Here is a 17291-nt window from a genome sequence, read left to right as displayed (position 1 = left end):
AGCAGCAGGGCCTAGAGCTTGCAGCACCTCGGCTTCGCGTGCGGCTGCGTGGGCTTCTCCTCCGGCACCCTCTGGCATGGAAGGCCACCGGAGTGCAGGGCGGCAAAGGCCACCGGGGCATGAGGGGGCGACTGGGCGCCCACTGAGAGCAGCATAGGATGATGCACAGGAGGTGTTTGGTAAAAGGCCAAAGGAAGATACAGAGAGGAGGAAGAAGAACGGCTGTGGGCTCCACCTGTCATAACAGTCAACTTAACGGTCAAACTAAACAGAGTTGACCGTGCCGCCACGTCACCCCTGACGGGTGGGTCCTGCATGTCATAAACGTGTTTAAATCGTCTAAACCGATCATTTATTAAAAGTGGTAGTTTTTTGTCACAAAATTAGAATTTTTGGTACTTATCAGTTATTTTTTTGAATGTGGTAGTTCTGTGGGACGGCAACCTCTCTAATGTGGTAGTTTTTTGTCAAATACTCTGTATATGTGCACCACAATGTGCTGACCGAGGCCGGTAAGATCCCGGAAACCCATGGCTAATCACATGGCATCATGCCCATGACGGCCGGAAAAAACGACGCACTTAGTCAATGCTCCCTTTAGATCTTGGAGATGGCATCCACACTCCGCCTTTATCGCCGGCGACTCACGAAAACGAGGACTTTTCACATGTGGTTGCCTTGGCAAATGGCAATGCAGCTCTGCAAGCTTTGCTAGCTAGAGGGCAGACTTGCACTAGTTCTAGTGTTGGTGTTGTACCATGACAAAGTGGGTGCCTCCTCTCGGTCTCAGGTTCTCACTTCCTCCTCTGCTGCTGCTGGCAGCAGTGATTGCTCCCGTCCATGCCTATGGCAAGCTTAAGGTCGGGTTCTACAGGCAATCGTGCCCCGACGCCGAGGCCATTGTTCGCAGGATCGTCACCATGGCTGTGGAAGATGACCTAACAGTCACCGCGCCGCTGCTAAGGCTCCACTTCCATGATTGCTTCGTCAGGGTAATAAAATGCTTGGCCTTGGGTCTTTAGCTTGGGTCTTTAACTGCTAGTGGCAGTTTCTCATTTTGTGAGTGACATGAGGTACAGGGTTGCGATGGATCGGTGCTGCTCAACTCAACCAAGAACAACATCGCGGAGAGGGACGCCAAACCGAACCTCACCCTGGACGCCTTCAACGTGATCGATGCCATCAAGGAGAAGCTGGAGGAGAAGTGCCCGGGCACCGTCTCCTGCGCGGACATCCTCGCCGTCGCTGCCAGAGACGCAGTCTCGCTGGTACACATTTAAGCCTCTTTTCCTCCATTCAGAATGCATCAAAGCTGCAAGTCCAAAAAAAGAATGCATCAACCAAAGCTAGCGTTGAGTTGGGGTTTGAGCGTTGCTGTGTTTGTCCCGTTAACCAGGCTACCAAGGTGGTGACCAAGGGAGAATGGAGCGAGGGCGGCAACTTGTACGAGGTGGAGACCGGCCGGCGAGACGGCCGCGTGTCGAGCGCCAAGGAGGCGGCGAAGGAGTTGCCTGATTCCTTTGATGAAATCCAGAAGCTCATCAAGAGGTTTAAGTCCAAGGGCCTTGGACTCAAGGATCTTGTTGTTCTGTCAGGTAGTAATTCTTGACCACTAGGATGTTTCTATTTTCTAATCTTGCGAGTCTTCTATACTAGGACAGATTGCATTAACCGCGTACTCAAAAGTTCTTCCCGGTTGCCCCAATTGTATGTACTACTCACGACCCCACTACATTTTTAACTTGAGTGAATTAGACAAGGACGTGGCTAGAGGGCGCACGAGCGTCAGTTGTTAGAATCGAGTGCTTTTCTAAATATGGAAGGAGCAATTGACGCGTCTGACATGGTAGACCAAAAAAAGAATCTTGTCCTGACGTGCATTTATTTGGGGGTCCAAAATGTTTAAAATACTGCAAATTTTGATTTAAGCGTCAAAATTCAGTTTCGATTTCACATTTGGGTTTCTCGCGACAAGTTCTTCAAAACTAGATCTCATCGTCGAACTTTTTTTTAGGCAACTTTGGGTCCGATGGAGGCAACTTTAGTACTATAGAAAGGCAACTTCATTTTTTACCTAGCAGGGCTGCCTATTAGGTTGGTTTGTGTAAAAATGAGAAAATCACACAAAACATGAGGCACCTTTAGTGCTACATATAAGCAATTTCATTCCACTATGTGTATGAATGGATTTTCTAACATTATCACAACTTGCCGACCATGGTTGCTCAGTTGCCTATCGTGGATGTTTAGTTGTCTATCATTGATGCCTCGTTGCCTACAATACTATGAAATTGGCCTATCATCGACGTCCAGTTACCTTCTATTGGTAATTAGTTACCTACCATTGTTGCTCAGTTGTCTAACTTTGTAAATTAGTTGCCTATAATATTATGAAGTTGCTTATCGTTGTATTTTTTAAGTTGCCCAAAAACACTATGAAGTTGCCTATTAATGATGCTCAGTTGACTGCCATTACTATTTCAGTTGCCTATAATATATTAAAAAGTTGTCCGTCAATGTTGCCAAGTTGCCTATATATGAAACTAAGTTGCTTACCACACTGAAAAAGTGTTATATGCAATTTAGGATAATGTTAGGCTACTCACTAGTCATGGCAGGCAACCTAAGATAGCGTTAGGCTACCTCAAAAAGTAAGTTTCCTATAGCACTATCAACTTGGAGATGAAAGTTGTTATGGTAGAATACTTGCTGGTCGTGGTAGAAAACTTTGAGATTGTTATGCACTCGAGTGGCACACAAAAAAAGTTAGCAAGTTTTGGGGTGTGTTTATACAACTCCAGTGCACTCACCAGACTACTCCTGTGTACTTTGAGTTAGTATCTAGAAAAAAAAGTAACCACATATGGAAAAATATAAGTTCACCATTGATGGGGCTATTGGAGGCAAAACGAGGCAATAACTTTAAGATCGTTATGCACTCGAGTATCACACAAAAAAAAGTTAGCAACTTTTAAGGTGTTTTCGTGCAACTCCAGTGCATTAACAAGCAACTAATGTGTGCTTTTCATCATTATATCTGAAGATTTTAATGATTTTTGCTGGCAACTCATGCCAAAATTATGAACAACTTGTGTAGTTTGCGGGCAACTGTCTAACCCCCGCACCCTATGAAATTTCTCATCACCCCCTATGCAACTTCTCATCTGTCCTCACTTTTGCAACTAGTCAACACCTGCGACCTAGCTAGCTAACACATGCACGTTCATTAGCGTAGGCTGGTAGACTACCCCAGAAAAGGTAAGAAGAAAGCTCTCATACCATCCATCCCCACATAGTTCGAAATTTGGATCATGATAGAAACCTTAGATCCCACAAAAACTTTTTGACATTGTAGGCCACTTATGTCCCTTGATGGACAACTTCAATAGTATTTTATGCAATTGGGGATCATCCGTAGGCAACTTCGTAGCAATATAGACAACTTGGTTTCTGAGGCTGACAATTTAGAAGACATGTTAGACACTCTACGGTAAACAACTTTCACGGTATCATTGGCAAGTAAACTATCTACAAATTAGTTTTCGATGTATGCAACTTAGCAACCATGGTAACAATCTATTAGACTACTGCACACAACTATTAGTAGGCTACTAGATGAATTCATTAATACACACGATGTAATTCATCTAGCATCAAAGTTGCTCCTATTTAGCACTGAAGTTGCCTCATTTAACATCGAAGTTGCTTTTGAAAAGAAAACTTCAAAACATATTCATATGGGATCTAGTTTTGAAGCGTTCGTCATGAGGAACCCAACGGTGAAAACCGATCATCATTCCGACACGCGGTTTGAAAGTTATAGCTTTTTGAAATTTTTCGTACTGGAATTAATGCATGTGACGTCATCATTGCATTGACGTGTTTGGTCGGACCACGTGGAGAAAAATCAACGCATTGTTGAAAGGAATCTTTCCATATATAGAATGGATGGGTGGGAAAGAATTTCCAAATCTGGATGATGATTGTGTGGGTCGCGAGCCATCGAATGACTGCAGCGCGTGCGCTCGACTTCACCAGAAAGCGCAGCTGCACTTTTAATCATTCAGGATTAGACAATGCCCGCGTTGCTGCGAGAACATTTTCTGGTACAATATATTTTGATGAACTTTGGTTATATAGAATAAATTTTTTGATTAATAAATATGAGAATTGGAACTGAAAATACATACAATTCATTGTTTTGTTAGCGAGTAGTTGCCTTGTCGCCTTGCGGATTATGGGATGAGCGACCTGTTCACGTGTGTGCCCATACACTTGTAACAATTGTATGAACCGATTCTTCTCTCTTAATGAAAAGACACGCAAACCTCATGTTTGTTCTTGCAAAAAAAAACTTTAAAATATCTATGTAATAGAAGTAGCATAACAAAATGTCAACCGATGAGCCTTTTCCATGCATGATAGACTTTTGAGGTGAACTTTTCCCGTGCATGGTTTGATCTTTGATGTTGAGGCCTTGAGGGGACATGCTAGATGATATCTCGTGTTTTGCTGCGGGAAGTGGTTGCACCGTATTCTATGAGATTTGTTTGTATGGAGAATGATAATTTAGAAATAATATGAAAACTGAAAATGAAAATACATACTACGTCTGCACCAAAATATATGATGTTTTTGCAGTTCACTTTGAACTACAAAAACGACTTGTATTTTGATTCAGAGGGAGTATGATTTATGGAATTTGATCATGGTGAATATAAGTAGCATGATAATTTGGAAATAATATGAAAACTGGAAATAAAATGATTTATGGAATTTGATCATGGTGAATATAAGTAGCATGATAATTTGGAAATAATATGGAAAGTGGAAATGAAAAGACACATGATTTATGGAATTTGATCATGGTTAATATAAGTACCATGATTATTTGGAAATAATATGAACATTGAAAATGAAAATACATATGATTAATGGAGTATGATCATGGTGAGTATAAGTAGCATAATACAATAGAAATTCTTTCTCATGCATGGTTGCATATTGATGTGATATGGTTCTACGGTGAGAGAATTAATTTAGTGGAGATCATCAATTTTGTTATATACTCCTATTATATTATTTGTTTCAGTTAATTAAACTCGTGTATGATCAGGTGCCCACGCGCTAGGGAATTCACACTGCCCATCTTTAGAGAAGAGGCTACGTAATTTCACGGCTGAAGATGACATGGACCCTACCCTGGACAAGACGTACGCGGCAACACTAAAGCAACAGTGCACGAATGCTGATGACAATGTGACCGAGGTGCAAATGGTGCCCGGTCGCTCGACGACTTTCGACTCGACTTACTACCGCCTCGTCAAAGAGAACAAGGGCCTTTTCCACTCTGACGAGGCCTTGCTGAGTAATGGTGCTACAAAAATGCTCGTGTACGGTTACATGAGCTCGGAGAAGAGATTCCTTAAGGACTTTGGGGTATCTATGGTGAACATGGGGAGGGCTGACGTGCTCGCCGGCAGCGAGGGGGAGATCAGGAGGACATGTGCCGTTCTCAACTAATATAATCTACCTGGTGGTTCTGTTGTGTATGCGGTGTTCAATCTTGCCAATTTGCTTTTCTTCAATAGATGTGTAGGAATTAAAGTTTTGATTTCAGAATTGTCAGCTTAACTTTTTGTTGGCATTTATAATTCTAATGTTTATGGAATATCATAACATGTCCCATAATTTTTTATCATCTTCATTACGGATCTATCGTGAGTAAACATTATTATAAATGAAATTGATTGAGTACCCAGTCTTTGCATCAAGTGATACATATATAACCATCCTTATTGCATGCCATCAATCCTTATAAGAAATGTAAAAAGAAGTATCAAGGAACTAAAAACCGCAATAGAATTACATGTTTTAAATTTATGCATCACAAACCCTATTGCTAGACAACAATACAAACTGGCTAAACATATCACATGTACCATCTCTAAGTGCCTGCACTAGACACCGGAATATCCCTTATCCCCATACACTGCAGTAAGCACCGCTTACAAATCAAGTGATTAGTATATAGACAATTTGCAGAAAATTGATACCTTTATTTTGCAAAAAAGATATCCCTCTCATAATCCCACACGATCCTCTACTTACGCCTGAGAGCAAATTCTCAATTTTTTAGACGAGGCAAAGACTTGTCATTTATATTGACTAAGAATAAGAGAGTTGGCCGGTAATACCGAGCAAAACCCGTCACAACCCTCTGATCATAGACACAAATGTATAAATCACACACACCACTACGATAAAAACATTGTCGAGGTCGCATGTTGGCGTCATTGCCACCACTTCTCCACAAGCAAGTGACTCCGCTTCACCTTGAGACCACCGACATAGCTCGAACCGCAAAGGCCGCAAGAAGACACATGCAGATCAATCAGGCACATGTCAGGAACAGGGCCTCTCCGGATCCGGGATTGATCTACGATGGAGAACTATGAAAGACTAGAACCGCAAAGGATCACCTTGGATGTCACCCATCGTTTGTCATCATCGTCGCATGAACCTCGACGTCGTGCAACTCTGACTCCATGCAACAAATGGACCACGACAAGCCCACGAACACGCGGAAGAGTTGACAACTACAGCCCTGTTGCGACCCCACCATCGTGCATCCACATAATCGTTGCCACACAAGCCACCGACGACTATCGACAAGCACTAGTCCCTCCTCCCGATGCTGGCTCCAAAGAAGATGCTCCTAAAAGTGAAGCGACACAGAAGCGTCATCATCGTCCAATCCACATATATGAGGTTCTCCACGGAGCTCTCCTGAGTGGACGAGAGGACAACAATACCCCAGCAATGCCTCAAAGGAAGTATACTGGTTCAGGCCCCTCGTGGTGGAGGTAAAAACCCTAGTCCTGTTATCCGGAGAGAGTATTCTTGTGTATGTGAGCACAGAGGTTCTGAAATAGTAACTTGTGCCGGTAGGGGAGCTTATATAGAGTTCGCTAGCCCTGGCCTCCTTCTACATTACGGGTGCATTTAATTCTAAGAAATTACATCTGAGTTATTACTAGAAACCGGTGATATAGAGCTATGGTAATGTCAGGCTTGAAGGCTTGGGAACGCCTCCTTTAATGCTCCTGGCCATTGAGTTGCTTCCTATCCGAGTCAAGAGCATCCGAGTGAAACATGTTCCTTCAGTCCACAGTCAACGATGAGAATTCCCACTTGGGTAATGCTCAACGAGTGACGAAATTCCCGTCATGTTGGTTGTTATGTTGGTCCCTGGAGAATCCGGGCTAGGACCCGCGTGGGCTTTGGCTAGGTTTGGGTCACCATGGGCCAACCCGTGGGGGATGATCTCGTCAGTCCAGGTGCAACGGACGATGCAAAGGGCACTCTCGTGTGGCAAGGCTCCCAGGAGGTGGCTGTCGGTGTCAAAACCGGTGGATCTCGGGTAGGGGGTCCCGAACTGTGCGTCTAAGGTCGATGGTAACAGGAGACGGGGGACACGATGTTTACCCAGGTTCGGGCCCTCTTGATGGAGGTAATACCATACTTCCTGCTTGATTGATCTTGATGAATATGAGGATTACAAGAGTTGATCTACCACGAGATCGTAATGGCTAAACCCTAGATGTCTAGCCTGTATGATTGTGATTGCCTTTACGGACTAAACCCTTTGGTTTATATAGACACCGGAGGGGCCTAGGGTTGTACAGAGTCGGTTTACAAAGGAAGGAATCTTCATATCCGAACGCCAAGCTTGCCTTCCACGCAAAGGAGAGTCCCATCCGGACACGGGAGGAAGTCTTCTATCTTGTATCTTCATAGCCCATCAGTCCGGCCCACGTCACACAGGCCGGACGTCCGAGGACCCCTTAATACAGGACTCCCTCAGTAGCCCCTGAACCAGGCTTCAATGACGACATGTCTGGCGCGCAAATTGTCTTCGGCATTGCAAGGCGGGTTCCTCCTCCGAATATTTCAAAGTAGTCTTCGAACACAAATAACGTGTCCGGCTCTGCAAAATAAGCTCCGCAAAGAGTATAATATTTAACAAGTCCCATCTACTGAAGTCTTCTATAGTGAGACATCACGTCTTCGTCCGGTCATTATTTCGAACCATTTTTTAGCCTCCCGCACCATGTTTCGAGATGCGGTTTCCATTGGCACGTCTTGTCAAAGCAAAGATCGTGTCCCCTTATTGCGGGATTCTCACTAATACGGGTGTGGGTAATCCAACCGCGCCGTCTGCACGACCCTTGGGGAATAGGCGCGTTTTAAGGCGAATGGGGAGGCGCTTGATATTCGCTGCCTTTATAAAGAGATAAGGATTCACCTTTTCACCCACGCCTTCTTTCTCTCTGCCCACCCATTCTCGAGCTCCAGCGCCTAAGCTTTCATTCTTTCCGCCTCAAGAAAGCACTCCAGCCATGTCTGGATCCGGAGCACAGGGCAAGTGGATGGCCTCCTCCGTCACGGAGAAGGACATCACGAAGCTCAGGGAGGCAGGGTACTTGGCCCAGGAAATCGCCCACCGGCTTCCGGCCAAGGGGCAGACCGTCCCCACCCCGAAGCCCCATGAGAGGGTGGTGTTCATTCCCCCCTTCGTCCGCGGGTTAGGGTTTCCTCTCCACCCATTCGTCCGTGGACTCATGTTCTACTACGGGCTAGATTTCCATGATCTGGCCCCAAACTCCTTCCTCAACATCTCGGCATTTATTGTCGTGTGCGAGGCCTTCCTCCGCATCCCACCTCACTTCGGATTGTGGCTGAAAACCTTCAATGTGAAGCCGAAGGTGGTGGGCGGTCAACACGCAGAGTGCAGAGGCGCTATGGTGAGCAAGATGTCCAATGTCCCATGGCCCAAAGGCACCTTTGTGGAGACCGTTCAAGGGTGGCAACAGCAGTGGTTCTACGTCAAAGAGCCCCGTGACACCACCTGGGCCGCAGCTCCCGAATTCAAGTCCGAGGCCCCGATGCGGCTCACCTCCTGGCTAGAGAAGGGCCTGGACTGGGCGTCGTCGGACGAGGTGTCAGCGCTGCAGACGCGCATCAGGAGCATGGTGGACAAGAACATCAAGGTTGTCAATGTGATCCAGGTGATGCTTTTTCGCCGGATCCTTCCCTGTCAAAGCTGGACTTGCCATTTGCGGGAGTTCGATCTGGCCAAGCACCAGAGCCTGCAGCAGTTCTTCGGCGCTACACACGAAGGCATCTGGAAGGTGCTTTTTAAGGCCAACGAGACGTGGCCGAAGACGACCGAGGACCGTGGGTACAACCTGACCCATCCAGCCAGTCGGGTAAGTTTTTCATATTTCAAGGTGTATCCTTCACCTGTACATTCAAGGAAGATGTCTGAGCTTCCCTATCTGTCCTTTCAAGGCTAGACAACGAAGGCGGAGCGGATTCAGTGTCCGGCTCTGCTACCCGAAAACCTAGCAATCCCTCTTCTGACGAAGATGCTGGTTCCGGCGCCCTACAAGGCGCCGGAGAAGAAGGCCAAGAAGAAGGCCAAGGAGACCAGAAGTGGCCTCCGCCGTAAAGGCACTTGGGACATGACGTCCGAAGACGCCGAAACCCACTCCTCCCCCACCGAGGACGACGACGAGGAGGAGGAAAGCAACTCTCCCCCTGAGGGGGGAAGGAAGAAAAGGGCGGCCTCCACGCATCTGGAGGCGGAGGCGTCCAAGAAGGGGAAGGTCTCCCTCGCGGACAACTCCGCGTTGGACACCGATAGCAGCTCGGAGTGGCGCCCCAGGGATAAGCCCCTGGCCGAATCGTAAGTACTCAAAGGCACTGACGCACTCATATATCCAGCTCATTTACTTCATAGTTTTAACATGTTGAATCATGCACTGCAGTCCGGCTCATTCCCACCTCCAGCGATCCTCATCTTCGGGGAATTCGCTGGATCCCAAGGTGACGGACAGCGGGTCTCCTCCGCCGGCCTTCTCCCCCAAGACTACGGACGACGCTGAAGTGTTGTACCGAAGGACCCTCCCAGCTCGGGGGGAGGCACAGGAGGCCGTCACGGTGGCGCCAGAGGATGACACCTCGGGCGCCGGACACATGGGGGAGCAAATCCCCCTGGAGACTGGCGATGGGGGCCATATCCAATTCAGCCCCCGGCCGAATACTATTCCAGAGGCCCATATGGCTTCGGAATCAGGCAAGCAGCCTCCTTCAAAAGAAGGAGGTGCGCCTATTCCGCCGGTGACCTCTGTCCATCCAGAGGCACCGGATACTCTCCTGGAAGCGCTACAAAGTGCATCTGTTGTTGAGGAGCACCGTATCCTTATGGGTATGGTGGTTGAAAGGGTTCAGTCCATTAAAAGCGGACTGACCAAAGCCTGCACCAGCCTTCTAACAGGCTTTGAGGTATGCAACGTATTTATGCAAAAAGAATGTCGTAGTATAAACAGCAGCCCTTGAGACTCTGTCTGGTGCTCGAAAAGAAAAGCCAGACAGAGGATCAAATAATTTTCGCAGGAGACTAACCATACATGTCTATGTGAATAAGCAGGCGTCGATGCTGGCCGCGACCTCCCATTCTGCCGAAGTCTCCAAACTGAAGCAGAGTTTGGAGCGGGCCGAGGAAGAGCTCGGCCATGTGAAAAAACAGCTGGAGGACAAGCAAGGTATGCAATGGCCTATTCAGATCTAGAAAGATATGAATTGTTCGTGTTGATCATGTTATCATGATATTTCGTAGGAGCGGCGACCAAGGTGGAGACCCTCAAGAACGCGCTGGTTGAGGCCCAGAAGAGAGCGGCAAAGGAACAAGCCGCCCGCGAAAAACACGAGGCAAGGGTTGGGGAGGTCCAGCAGGAGCTCCAGGACACCGTCAAGAAATGCGAGTCCTTGGAGCGCAAGGTTGTGGACCAAGAGTCCGAACTTCCGAAGGCCCGCCAAAGCGCACAAGAGGCCCGAGTTGAACCCAGGGCGCCCTCCAAGAAATCCATGAGGCCAAGAAAATCGTGGCGGGTAAGGCCTTTATTATGCAGAGCAAGTATGTGAAGAAAAGGTACCTCTTACTGACCCGGATTTGGAGTTCTCCAAGAGCGTTTGCGGATCTGCTGCGCAGTGTTACTGATGCTGCGGAGTCCTTCCGAGCCGAAGAGGGGAGCTCCACGGAGAAGCTGTTCTAGTCGCAGTACCTTGCGCCAGAGCATCCAGTGCCCTTTAGTGATCAGCTGAAACAGCTGACCGAACTGCATAGGGTGGCCGAATCGGCCATGAAGGATTTGATAATCTGTCTGTGCCCTACCGAAGCCATACCCAGCAGCTACTTCGGGCTCGTGAAGCGGCTGGTCGAGGGTTGATGCCATCAAGCGGTCGGTCTGCATCGAAGGTGCGCGGATGGCCTTCGCCCGTGTCAAGGTGCAGTGGGCAAAGATGGACGCTGTCAAGCTCGCGACCGAGGGACTGCCCGCGGGCAAGGAGCACCGCACGCCCGAGCGGTATTTTGATGATGTCCTGAAGGGATCCCGCATTGTGGAGGGCCAATGTGCAAAAGACACTATCGTTTAATGAAAACATTCATGTTATCCCATCTTGTATTATGAAACAAAGCTGATATGTAATATAATGCTTGTTGTTTGTTTAAAAAATTTCCTCCTATGCGGCCATTTTTATTAAATCTGAGAGTTGGCCAGCCATCGGCTTCAGCCCCCACGTAGGTAGTACGGGGGTGTTCGGGTTGAAACCTAAACACTCTTGATCCAAGAGTTTGGTCCTTGAAGAAGGTGTTTAGCGCAGCGAACCAGGTAATCGGACAATGTGGCTTTATCACCCTCACTTAGCCATAGGAGTTTAACAATAGAAATGTAGGCGTAGCCCCTAGTTAGTATTTGTTAATCCGGACTAGGGTGTTGTAGACACCTGATCGGGTAGATGTCGATCCGTCGCATAATGCGGAAAAAGTCGCAAGAGATTTTAACCTCCGAATAGCTGACCAGCTCTCGCCGCATCATGACAGTCAGTTTTCGGCTTTCTCTACTGGGGTGTTTACCCGGATAAACCAGAAACACAATCGCAGTAGTTCTCCCTTTACTACCTAACCGATAGGACGGAACGTAAGGTAGTAAGCAGAGGAGCCGGGCAACCCAACTATTGACCAAAGACATGATTCGGAGCCGATGCATATAATGCTCAATTCGGGATGCCGAACTACACTGTTAAAGTGTTCGGACTTTTTATGCCGTAGTATGGAGCGCAATGAAGCCCCTGGCGAATTAAAGCGTACCAAAGTGTACGGGTGCAATCGATAAGAATAACGAAATAAAATGAAGTAGTAAGCCAGTGCCACATAAGTTGGGCCGCAAACTATTTCCATTATAATTTGATTAATACGTCAGAGCGTATTTGTACCAATGGTGCGATAAGCAACAAGGCTATTTTAACATGCCGAGATCAAGGGGGAGCTGCGTGCGGGTCCTGAAAACAGGTAGAGTGATCGTCAAGAAGACCACCTAGAGATTCCCCAACATGTCTTATGCTACTTGCCGCCTTGGTATGTCCATCCTTCGAAAGGATCAATGATCAGGCCATCGTAAGGGGCCTGTGGAAAAGAAACCTGAAAAAGGATAAAAAGGAAAAGGGAAAGTGTGTGTGTCGAGGGAAGGTCGAGCCGTATGATGGACCACAATCAAGTTACGCCTCCGTCTATGCCCATGGTATTTTGAGTGCGTAGTTATGTACGGAGGCCGAATTGCTAGTCGAACTCCTGACGAGCTGGACTATCAAGCTGCGGAGTAGTCCGGACTCGTTTGACAATGTTCGGGAGCTTGGCCGTTGAATTAAAGTTCTACTTGATAAGGCCGCTCTGTACTTTCACTGCCAGGGCCGCGACGTGCTCCTCGGTACGGAGGGAGCGTTCCGTGTTTCCATTGACTGTTATAACACCGCGTGGTCCGAGCATCTTGAGTTTGAGATAAGCATAGTGTGGCACCGCATTGAATCGAGCAAATACAGTTCGTCCGAGCAGTGCGTGATAGCCACTGCGGAAGGGGACGATATCGAAGATCAAGTCTTCGCATCGGAAGTTGTCCGAGGATCCGAAGATGACTTCCAATGTGATTGAGCCCGTGCAGCGGGCCTCTACACCTGGAATTACTCCTTTAAAGGTAGTTTTTGTGGGCTTGATCCTTGATGGATCGATGCCCATCTTGCGGACTGTGTCCTGATAGAGCAGGTTGAGGCTACTGCCACCGTCCATGAGGACTCGCGTGAGGTGGAATCCATCAATGATTGGATTAAGGACCAGTGCGGTTGAACCGCCATGACGGATACTGGTCGGATGGTCCCTGCGGTCGAAAGTGATCGGGCAGGACGACCATGGGCTAAATTTTGGGGCGACTGGCTCTATCGTGTAAACGTCCCTGAGCGTGCGTTTGCACTCCCTCTTGGGGATATGGGTAACGTATATCATGTTCACCGTTTTAACCTAGGGGGGAACTTCTTCTGTCCCCCTGTGTTCGGTGGACGGGGCTCCTCATCGTCGTCCTCACTTTGTGACCCCTTCTCTTTGTTCTCGGTATTTAACTTGTCGGCTTGTTTAAAGACCCAACAGCTTCAGTTGGTATGATTGGCTGGTTTATCGGGGGTGCCGTGGATTTGACATGGACGATCGAGTATGCGGTCCAAGCTGGATGAGCCCGGATTGTTTCTTTTGAATGGCTTCTTCCGCTGGCCGGACTTGGAGCCACTGAATCCGGCGTGGACCGCCGTGTCATCGGTATTGTCACCGCTTCGACGCTTGTGCCTATTGCGTCGGGGCTTGCCGTTGCTATTTCTGGCTTCAGCTGTGCCAGGTTCGTTTGCACTATTATTGCTGCGGGCTAGCCAGCTATCTTCGCCTGTGCAAAAGTGGGTCATAAGTGCCGTGAGGGCTGCCATGGACTTCGGCTTTTCTTGGCCGAGGTGTCGGGCGAGCCATTCGTCGTGGATGCTATGCTTAAAGGCCGCTAGGGCTTCGGCATCCGGACAGTCGACGATCTGGTTCTTTTTAGTTAGGAACCTAGTCCGGAATTTCATGGCTGACTCTCCGGTTGTTGAAATATGTGACTTAAGTCATCGGCATCCGGAGGTCGGACGTATGTACCTTGGAAGTTGTCTCGGAAGGCATCTTCCAAGTCCTCCCAGCTGCCAATGGAGTTTTCTGGTAGACTGTTTAACCAGTGCCGAGCTGGTCCCTTGAGTTTTAGCGGGAGGTACTTGATGGCATGAAGATCATCACCGCGGGCCATATGAATATGGAGAAGGAAGTCCTCGATCCATACCGCGGGATCTGTTGTTCCATCATATGATTCAATATTCACGGGTTTAAACCCTTCTGGGAATTCGTGCTCCATTACTTCATCAGTGAAGCAGAGGGGGTGTGCGGCGCCTCTATATCGGGCCAAGTCGCAACGTAGCTTGGATGCAGTCCGTCTGCGGTTTTCGGCCCGGACGCAGTTATGTTTGTCACGTCCGGTTAGATATCCGTCGTCGCGCGTCGGGGCACGCCCCCGCGATCCGTAGATCGATCTGGTCTAACCTGCTCTATTTTCCAGATCCTGCCGCGGGTCATATGCATATCCCCGAGCTGTTGTGTCTCTACCTTTACGGTGAGGTGGTATGGGCTGGTGTTCGGCTTGAGTTGCCGTTTTGTCCCGACCACGTGGTGGTCGCTTAGCCACATTACGCACTGATGGTACGGGCTCCAATGCCTCGTCGTCGAATTGAGGTAACAGCTTACGCTTCGGGTAGCTTTTAGTTGGGCGCTCGAGGCCGTATTCCTCGGCTGTCAGGACATTAGTCCACCTATCGTTGAGTAGGTCTTGATCAGCTTGAAACTGCTGCTGCTTCTTTTTGAGGCTCCTTGCAGTGGCTATTAGCCGGCGCTTAAAGCGCTCCTGCTCGAGAGGTTCCTCAGGCACGATAAAGTCTTTGTTGCCGAGGCTCACCTCATCCTCGGAGAGTGGAACATAATTGTTGTCCTCCGAGTCTTCGTTAATGGCATGTTCGTCAGGGCTAACTTGCCCATCTTCCCGATCGTCCTGTTCGGAGGTTGGCTCGACGGGTTCTTCTTCGTCTTCGGCATCGTCCAGAGTGTTGTTGCCTCTCGTGCCGGTATTGCTGTCTTTTCCACGGCGTGATTTAGAGCGGCGCCGCTGATGTCGGCGCTTTGGTTGTATCTCAGGAGGTATATCCTCGACTGGATTCTTCTTGTTATCGTTGTTACCCTCTTTGGGTGTATCCACCATGTACACGTCATACGAAGAGGTGGCCATCCAACGTCCGGTAAACGGCGGGCTTTGGGCCTGCTCCTCTCTCCGGCATCGTCATCCATACTGTCGATATCTTCTGAGCCGTAACCGAGCATGTCAGTTAAGTCCTCGACAGTGGCTATGAAGTGGGTGGTGGGTGGTGGGTGGGACGTGAAATTCCCCGCTCTCAGCCCCTAGTCCGGGCTGGGCATAGTTCGGACGTTGCTCCTCTGTAATGACGAAGGATCGCATCAAGTCCAGAGCCTCGCTTAAAGGCGAGGTTTGGCCAGGGAGAAGAGAGCCCGTGGAGTGCGGCGGGAAGGAGACTCCTTGGCCGAGCTCACACGATGTTGACTCCGAGGGTTCGGAGCCAGTGTTCGGAGAAGAGTCCGGCTTCACGATGGTTGCCAGCGACACTACTTCCTCCGACTCTCCCGTACTGGTCTTAGTGGCCGCAGATAGTCCGGCGGGCTCGGGAATCCCGTTCTCGGACCCGGCGATGCGCTCAGGATCTAAGGCCAGAGCGGAGGTTGCGATCGTGAACCCTTGGAAGATCAAGTCTCCTCGGATATCAGCGATATAGTCCAGATTTCCAAAACTAATCTGGTGACCTGGGGCGTAGCTATCGATCTCCTCTAGATGGCCAAGCGAGTTGGCCCGCAGTGCGAAGCCGCTGAATACGAAGATCTAGCCAAGGAGAAAAACCTCCCTCAGGGCAGCATTGTTGTAGATGATTGATGGAGCCATCGAACCTTCTGATGACGACACAGTGGAACTCTCAATGAAAGCACCAATGTCGGTGTCAAAACCGGCGGATCTCGGGTAGGGGGTCCCGAACTGTGCGTCTAAGGTCAATGGTAACAGGAGACGGGGGACACGATGTTTACCCAGGTTCGGGCCCTCTTGATGGAGGTAATACCCTACTTCCTGCTTGATTGATCTTGATGAATATGAGAATTACAAGAGTTGATCTACCACGAGATTGTAATGGCTAAACCCTAGATGTCTAGCCTGTATGATTGTGATTGCCTCTACAGACTAAACCCTTCGTTTTATATAGACACCAGAGGGGCCTAGGGTTGTACAGAGTCGGTTTACAGAGGAAGGAATCTTCATATCCGAACGCCAAGCTTGCCTTCCATGCAAAGGAGAGTCCCATCCGGACACGGGAGGAAGTCTTCTATCTTGTATCTTCATGGCCCATCAGTCCGGCCCACGTCACACAGGCCGGATGTCCGAGGACCCCTTAATCTAGGACTCCCTCAGTGGCTACTCCAGGATCATTTCTAGGAGCAATCACCGATGATGAAATAATGAGACCGGTAGGCCAACTTGTCAATCATATATTGCTACCTCTTGAGCAAGCGTTGGTTTTCCCTTGAAGAGGAAAGGGTGATGCAGCAAAGTAGCGTAAGTATTTCCCTCAGTTTTTGAGAACCAAGGTATCAATACAGTAGGAGACTACACGCAAATCGCCTAGTACCTGCACAACAATCAATAACCTTGCAACCAACGCGATAAAGGGGTTGTCAATCCCTTCATGGCCACTTGCAAAAGTGAGATCTGATAAAGATAATAAGATAAATATTTTTGGTATTTTTGTTGTATAGGTTGGAAAATAAAGATTGCAAAATAATAAACTAGAATTATAGATTGAAAACTTATATGATGTAAAGTAGACCCGGGGGCCATAGGTTTCACTAGTGGCTTCTCTCAAGATAGCATATATTACGGTGGGTGAACAAATTACTGCCGAGCAATTGATAGAAAAGCACATAGTTATGAGAATATCTAGGCATGATCATGAATATAGGCATCACGTCCGTGTCAAGTAGACCGAAACGATTATGCATCTACTACTATTACTCCACACATCGACCGCTATCCAGCATGCATCTAGAGTATTAAGTTCATAAGAACAGAGTAACGCATTAGGCAAGATGACATGATGTAGAGGGATAAACTCAAGCAATATGATATAAACCCCATCTTTTTATCCTCGATGGCAACAATACAATATGTGTCGGTTCCCTTTCTGTCACTGGGATCAAGCACCGCAAGATTGAACCC

The 17291-nt window shown here is 48.2% G+C and overlaps 1 protein-coding gene across 1 annotated transcript; it reads left to right on the top strand.

Moving 5' to 3' along the window:
- Positions 1–646: 646 nt before the first annotated feature.
- LOC123099934 (peroxidase 56) lies at positions 647–5761 on the top strand. The gene is made up of 4 exons (XM_044521951.1): positions 647–992; positions 1080–1268; positions 1397–1595; positions 5117–5761. The coding sequence occupies exons 1-4, from the start codon at positions 759–761 to the stop codon at positions 5521–5523; spliced, it is 1029 nt and encodes a 342-aa protein (XP_044377886.1). The 5' UTR covers positions 647–758; the 3' UTR covers positions 5524–5761.
- Positions 5762–17291: the final 11530 nt, after the last annotated feature.

Source organism: Triticum aestivum, chromosome 4D (assembly GCF_018294505.1).
Source record: "Triticum aestivum cultivar Chinese Spring chromosome 4D, IWGSC CS RefSeq v2.1, whole genome shotgun sequence".
Lineage (NCBI taxonomy): Eukaryota > Viridiplantae > Streptophyta > Magnoliopsida > Poales > Poaceae > Triticum > Triticum aestivum.
Note: the sequence above shows the minus strand (reverse complement) of the source record. Positions and strands in the feature narration are given on the sequence as shown.